The following is a 7,786-nucleotide window of genomic DNA, read 5'->3' on the forward strand; positions in this document are numbered from 1 at the left end:
GAACAGGGAAAGCACAGGGAGCAACGAGGTCAATGATGTCACACGTGGGGACTGCAATCCAATGACAGGAAATACAGTGTGGGAATTCTTGAATGGAAGCTGATTTGTTCTGTAAACACGGACCCAATTCAAAATTCTCCCTCACTGCCCTTGAGTCATTTGCGATTCGCAGCTACCCTCCAAGACAGAGTTAGAACTGCCCCTGTGGGTTTCTAAGACTGCAACGCCTTAAGGGAATTGAAAGCCTCATCTTTCTCCCTTGGAGTGGATGGTGGTTTCAAACTGCAGATCGTGTGGTTAGCAATCCAACCCATAATCCACTACACCACCAGGGGTCTTTCAACTCACGAAAGAGTTAAATCAAGTGCTGACCGAAAAGGAAGTGAGGTCCACTAATTCTCTGCCTAACACTAGTGGTGGTTCCTAACATATGCAAGTGGTGCCTGTAAAACTCCCAAGGCATCACATATTTGTTAGCACAACTCCTCACTCACCACCTCGCTTCCTGTGGTCGTTACATAATCTGATGTAGGATCAAGAGTGTAGGGGTGGAGTCTAGCCTGTCAATCAGGATATAGCCAATTAGGCCTCTATGTGGGCATGGCCTTCTCCTGAAGATTCTGGGAACTCCTATATTTCCTCCTTGGAGGCAGGAAACACTCTCTACTCACTCCCTGCGAGACATCTCTGTGGAGAAGACACATGGAGAGAGGCTGAAGGAGCCACGTGGAGACCCTGCCAGGGCTGAGATGCTTACAACACCACTGGATCCACAAGACTTCCCACCCACTGGCCTGTGCAATTTCTGCATTGGTGTTTCATGAGTCAGAGAAGGACTTAATTGATTGGTATCAGACATATGGGCTAATACTGGACGTTTGGACACAATTTGGATTGGGCTGGGATGTTTTCTCAATATTCAATTGTCCTAGTACATAAAGCTCTTTCTTATACACATACGTATTTATAAACTTGTTTCTCCAGTCTACCTGAACTAACACACTTCCATTGAGTCGATTCTGACAGAGTTGAACTGCCCCTGTGGGTTCCTGAGATTGTAACTCTTTGTAAGATTGAAAGCCTCATCTTTCTCCTTCGGAGTAGCTGGTAGTGTTGACTTGTTGACCTTGTGGTTCGCTGTCCAATGAACACTCCACTAAGTGACCAGGGTCCCGGCCCCACTTAAAACAACTTACAGAGATACTATCACACACTATTATAACAGGGTGCTCTTCTTATTCCAGGGTCATTGATGCCCGGACCTCAACAATGATAAATAAGCACACAATGTCCATTACAACTATGAAAACAAAACAATACAGCATTCCTTACAGACACAGGGGCCACCTCCTGGCTTCATTTCAAGGATGTCCTGGTGAAGGGTGGGGTCGGACCGAGGGAAGGCTGGGGTTCGGGTAGGGCTAGCAATGTGTAGGTTCAAGCATGTATGCTGGACTGGCTCTGCTCGCTCCTTGCTCTTGGGTGGGGTGGAGAGAGCAGAGGGAGGCTTGTGAGCCAATCAGCTTCAGTATTGAGCTTTTCTTTCCACTTCACACAAACATCTTTTGCCTGAGGTATGTTCAGTCTTCACAGAGGAAGTGCTCACGGCCAAAGATAACATAACCGATGGCATGCCTGTTGCCCTTCTCAAAAGCCCAGATACTCCAGTGGGCGAGGAGGGAGGTAAAAAAGCCAAAATGCGGCTTCTTTTTCCCCTTTTCATGTAATGCGGGCTTTCCCATTTGCAAAAGATATGATTATGTGTCCACAGCAACAACAATCTACGGTGGCATGTCGGGCCCCACTGTGCGTTAGAAACAGGCCCATCAGATTTGCCGTTTCCTGAATCACTTGGTTCTCGTCAAGCGACAGATAGCACCCAAGTACTTAACGGGAGTCACAAGATGTGCTAATCTTTTACAGTTATCTGCACGCAGTCATCAAGTGGAGTTAATGACCATCCGTTACAATAAATTCCTCGTAGGAGCGTGTTAAGGACTGGTTCAAAAGGAATCCATACGTTATAGCCCTTGGGTCCTCTCCATGATGGCATGCAATCACTCCCTTCTGTGCTGTTGACTCTGTTTGCCCTGCTGACCACCCCTCCCAACCCACAATCTATCCTGCCCTTCCCCCGTCCTTGCTGAGCCGCCGAGAGGCTGACAACTGATAGACCACAGCACTGAATCTGCATCGCGGGGGCCTCCTGTCTAGCTTCCAGCTGGGCTCCCCCAATGGAAGGCACTACAAGAAATCAGAGAGCAGGCAGCAGAACAGAGGGGTCTGGCCCCCTGACTGCTCCTCTGGGGTTCCTGCTCAGGGCAGCTCAGGTGTCACTGCCTCTTAGCTTCCCCGGTCAGTCCAGGTGGAGTCACTTCCGCTAGTTCCTGGGTGTTTCACCAGCCCTGGGGGCTTCCCTGGACCTGTCTACCCTTCTATAAGCAATCCCTTAATTAGACCTCTTTAGTCTAAGGCAGTGGTTGTCAACCTTTCTAATGCCGCGACCCTTTAACACAGTTCATGTTGAGGTGACCCCCCCCAACTCTATAAAATTATTTTCGGTGCTACTTCATAACTGTCATTTTGCTACTGTTATGAATCGGGCGACCCCTGTGAAAGGGTCGGTCAACGCCAAAAGGGGTCGCAACCCAAGGTTGAGAACCGCTGTTCTCAGGTCTTGTGAAGGGGTTCCCTGTTGCAGGCTGGGACCCTGGCTGGCAGAAGCTCTACGCTGGGGTCACTTACATGTACCGTGTGCACCAGGTCAGCCATCAGCCACTGCTTCAGCTTCTCGTCATTGCTGGTTCCATGAAGCACTAGATCGGGCATGTACGTGGGGCAGTAGCCCGCCAAAAGGGACCGGCCAAAGTTTCTCACGTTCTGGTGACTGATGTTTTGAGACCTAAAACGATGGGGAGAAGTAAAAATGCACTATCCTCAGGTAAGCTCCAATGATACAGGGAAATAAAAAATGATCGGGGTGGCCCATTTCACCAGTTCCCCAGCAACTGGACTACTAGGATGGGAAACAGATGCAAGTTCTGAGCGAAGTCATTTCTGGTTTCAAATGAAAGGGAGAAAGAACACAAAGATGTTTTTTTCTCGTTCTTTATCAAGTTTTTCTTGGACCTCATTATTCCTAACATGCCAAATCAGTCTGCATCAGTAGAGTGGACAGTGGGGGCAGGGTGGGGCAGGGGTGGGCCACCAGAACCTGGCCAGAGGAACCTGACACATCGGCACAGGGTGGTGCCCATAACAGTGCAGAGGAACAGAAGAAAGCTAATTACTGCTTTCAGTCATCACAGAGCAAATAATCAACCTGATGGAGTGCGGTTTTCCAACCACTTCTCACTGCTCGCTGCTGCTGCTGCTCGGAGTGGCAGGAGAGAGGTCACATGGCAAGCGCAATCCATGACCTCCAAAGCCAGGCAGCCGCTGCCAGCCACTGCCCTCCACCCAGATGACAGCAGCCCACTCGTCACTGCCACGGCCACCACCACCACTGCATCCCTTCCGCTTCCCAACAAGGGCAGAGCAGCTGCAAGGGCAACCCCTCCTCGCTAAGCGCACAGCTGCACTAAGCCCACTAGTGGTCAGTCGCCCTCAGAAAGAGGGCGGGCTGCACACCAGATGTGCTGATTTCTGCCCCTTCTCTCCACCCTGTGTGTGCAGAACAGAAATGCGTTGCAGTTTGCAAGGCAGACTGCCAGGCCTTCCTTCCAAGGGGCCTTTGGGTGGATTCCAATCATCAACCTTTCGGCCAGTAGTTGCCACCCAGGGACTCCTCCACTTCTGATACTCTAGGTGAAGGAAAACACACACACACCCCACCACCCCCTTGAATAAAACAGCCAACATCAGGCAGCGTGGTGCTCATGATCACAGGGTAACCAAAACAAAACCCACCCCCACTGCGGTCGAGCTGATTCCGGTTCAGATCGACCGTATAGGGCAGAGTAGAACTGCTCCTCTGAGTTTCTGAGATGGTAAATCTTTGCTCACAGCGTCATCCGTCTCCAGTACGAGTTAAGCACTGGGCCAACTACAAGGTCAGCAGGTGGGTATAGTCACATGTCGCTTGTACGTGAACCCAGTTCCCTGTGCTTCCCCACCTGCCCACATTACCTGGGCAGAGGCAGCTCCACCTCCAGGGACTCTTCAGGCCTGTCACCATGGTGACCCATACTCAACGCAGCTGCCGCACACGCTTCGTCATCGCTATCTCCAAGGGCACTGTCTGCGCTTTCGTTCCTGGGAATGTCTCCTTCAATTCTGTACTCCTCTGTCCTGCTGGCATCCCCACAGGGAACATCTGCAGTGACCAAGAGGCCAGAGTCCTGCTGTTCACATCTGCTTGGAATAGGCTCCAACCAAGGCCCTTCTGCGCCCTTCACACACGAACCTCCGATGTTGTGCACTGCCTGCTTCCCAGAGTCACCGGATGTGAATGTGGCGGTTGGCCGGTTGAGTTGGACAGCAACGTCTGCCCTCAAGCTGGTTCTGATGCCTCTGTCCTCAGCAGAACGTCGGTCTGGTTCGCCTTCCTCCTGCTCAGAGGACTGCTTCCGAAGGCAGCAGGCATTCTTTCGAAAGCAAGGCTCAAAGGAGCACCCTAAACCCTGCTGGTCCTGAGCCATGTCAGGATACACCCTGGACTGAGTGGAGGGACTTCCAGCTAAATCTGGACATTGTCTACAGGGATTTAGCTGCTCTTCCATTTTCTTGGTTCGACTTTCAAGGTCTGACTCTGGAGATACGGAGCTTCCAATTTTAAAAGTGACCTTCTCTAAGGGAGCCTTCTCCCGGAAATGTCTGTCAGGGCAAGGCCAGGCCGTTGACCGGTCTAGCAGTTTCTGAGGCGTCTCCCCTTTGAATTCCACGCCAGCAGTCTGTTGGCTAGTTTTCAGGCCTGCCCTCAGGGCCTCGGAACCGGGCAGTCTCAAAGAGCCACCTTGTGGTCCCTCTTTTTCGCATCCATCATCCCCACAAAATGCGCCCTGATGTCGAGAAGAGGTGCTCAAAGCTGCTTCTTGGAATGCTGTGCTACAGGTCCCAGAACTCTGCTCTTCTTTATCGGGGTTGGGACCCAAGTCTGGAATGTCCATGCCTCCCTGGGCCCCAGCCCACCCTGTGGGCCCCAGGTTCCTTCTCTCACCTGCTGGCGGTAGGAGGATGGGGGGTACAAGAGCAGGCTCGTTTCTCACTGTGACTACCACATACTCCGACTCCTCAACTTCACCTTTCTCCAGGGCTGTTGTGATCTTGCTCCCGTGCATCACCTGGTCGCCCTCGCCGTGAGTCCCGCTCCAGGTCAGCTGGTTCTCTTGTAGCTCAGAGCAGCGGAGGAAGTAAGTCAGGACGTAGAGAATGCGCTGCACCAGATCCTTCTGCTTGCCTACCACCACAGTGCGAGTCAGCCTCACCGGGGACCCAAGGGCTCCATACAGGTCACCTGGAGAGAAGAGGTGGCACAAAGACCAAGTCTGGGGTGATTAGTGTGCCGTGGGTAGGTAAGCCTTGGCAAGAGAAAAGCAGGGGGTATCTGTTCCTGACACAGGATGGAAGCCCTATGGTCATGTCTGTCTGGAAGCATCTACCTGCTGAGGGGCGGTGCAGGCTGCAGCCTGCTGTCCCTGATGCTCAGGGGCAGCACTATTGTTACAGAGCTCTGCTCCATGGCCTTGATCTTTACCCAACAACAAAGGTTAGTCAGCATTCCCAACATGTGGCCAAATAATACTGGATCGTGGACATTAGAATGATAAGAATATGAGCATCCCCTTGCAGAGGGGTCTCGGGGAGGAGATGAGCCAGTCAGGGTGCGATGTAGCAACGATGAAAAATACAACTTTCCTCTAGTTCCTAAATGCTTCCTCCCCGCTCCCACTATCACGATACGAATCCTACCTTGCAAGTCTGGCTAGACCAGAGGATGTACACTGGTACAGATAGGAACTGGAAATACAGGGAATCCAGGGCAGATGAGCCCTACAGGACCAGTGGTGAGAGTGGCGATACTGGGAGGGTAAAGGGAGAGTGGGTTGGAAAGAGGGAATCAATTACAAGGAATTATATGTGACCTCCTCCCTGGGGGACGGACAACAGAAAAGTGGGTGAAGGGAGACGTCGGACAGGGCAAGATATGACAAAATAATATAACATAAATTATCCAGGGCTCATGAGGGAGGAGGGAGCGGGGATGGGGGGGGAAATGAGGACCTAATGCCGTGGGCTTAAGTGAAGAGGAAATGTTTTGAGAATGATGAGGCCAATGAATGTACAAATGCGCTTTACACAATTGATGTATGTATGGATTGTGATAAGAGTTGTATGAGACCCTAATAAAATGATTTTAAAAAAAAGAATATGAGCATAATCCTTTTACCCCAATGAGCCTTGGGGTATAATCCAAACTGGGGGAACCTCTGAACAGTGCATTCAGAATACGCCAATGAGGGTCCTGCTTAGAATGCTCTGCACACGTGAACACGTGCACACATCCAGTAGGATTAATTTGGTTAACAAGAAGGAAGTCACATCATCATGAGCAGTGAATCTGAATGTTTTATTTTCTTCAGATGTAAATTCTATTGGGTAAAAATATGTAACATCAGTTACCTCCTGACAAATTGATTAAAAACTGGCTAATGAATCAAAGACACAAAGGGCTAATGTGTCATTGAAACCAGTAGCACAACCTTTTCCTCAAAATGACTAAATGACTACACATTACTTTTGATCATTTGATTCTTAAACTCTGCTAATAATATTGGCAGTAACAATAAGCAAACTGACAGTGCAGGCACTGTGCTAAGTGTCCTCATGCACTTATCTCATATTGTCTTTGTACAACCAACCCTGACTCAGAAACCGTTAAGGAAATAACCAGAATACTGGAATAAATAAGACCGAAGAGATACTAGATAAAGGAGAGTGAAGCATGTGACAGTAGTTATAATTAACAACTCAGGGAGAGTGGACTGATCTGAGGAATGTAGCTAGATGAGGGGAGTCACTTACAAGGGCAGATACTAACTAATGGTGCAGGACTAGGCAGTGTTGCCACCTGTTGCACATACAGTTGCTGAGTTGGAGCCAACCCAACAACACCTAGCAACAACATATTAAATAAAGGGAAGTAAAAATAATCATGTAGGGGCCAGCCCCAATCCCAACTACAAGGAGAGCCCCTCCTCCCCATAGAAGAATTCACTTCAGAGGACAGCACTGAAGCTACAGCCAGGAAAGAGGGACATGTCTGGTAAGAGCACACAGGAGCAAATACAAAGGGAGGAAGAGAGAGTGGAGCACATCCTGGCCCACCAGGCCTGGAGGACGATATCCCTGCTCCGAACAGCTAATGCACAGAGAGGACCATATGGCTGGCCCCACTATGAGAAATGACGTCCCTCGCTGACCCATAGCCCTACACGGTATAACACTCGAGACACAGTGCGGAATTACACCACCACACTGAGGTGAAACACTACACGTATGCAACAGAATAGCAAGGAGAACAGAGCAAGGAAGTCCCCAGGGAATACCAAAAATAGACTTTGGGGTCAGGGTGTGGTGCCCTATCAGACTCAACCGGAAAACACTTCTATAGGTCAACAAACAGACCTTGAACTATTTACAGGCTTGTCTTTTTTTTCCCTTTTTTTGGTTGTTTTGTTTTCCTCTGTCTTGTATTTTGGGGCATATTATTATCTCTGCCGGTCTATCTCGATAAGATAAGTGGGATAAACAAGCTGGAGGAGAAAACAATGGGACCAACGGTTCC

The 7,786-nt window shown here is 49.9% G+C and overlaps 1 protein-coding gene across 4 annotated transcripts in view; it reads right to left on the reverse strand.

Annotated features, from left to right (window-relative positions):
• The window catches only part of FNIP2 (folliculin interacting protein 2), a 112,668-nt gene that overhangs the window by 33,736 nt on the left and 71,146 nt on the right, over positions 1-7,786 (reverse strand). For all 4 annotated transcript variants that reach the window (XM_004708740.2, XM_030887169.2, XM_045295737.1 and 1 more), the window contains 2 exons: positions 4,129-5,455; positions 2,746-2,902 (listed from right to left, as the gene is read on the reverse strand). In XM_004708740.2, coding sequence (XP_004708797.1) covers positions 2,746-2,902; positions 4,129-5,455 — 1,484 coding nt within the window. The remainder of the gene's footprint in view (positions 1-2,745; positions 2,903-4,128; positions 5,456-7,786) is intronic.

The sequence above is a fragment of the Echinops telfairi genome, unplaced genomic scaffold, assembly GCF_000313985.2.
Source record: "Echinops telfairi isolate 266 unplaced genomic scaffold, ASM31398v2 ScPeMD7_5868;HRSCAF=6743_0, whole genome shotgun sequence".
Lineage (NCBI taxonomy): Eukaryota > Metazoa > Chordata > Mammalia > Afrosoricida > Tenrecidae > Echinops > Echinops telfairi.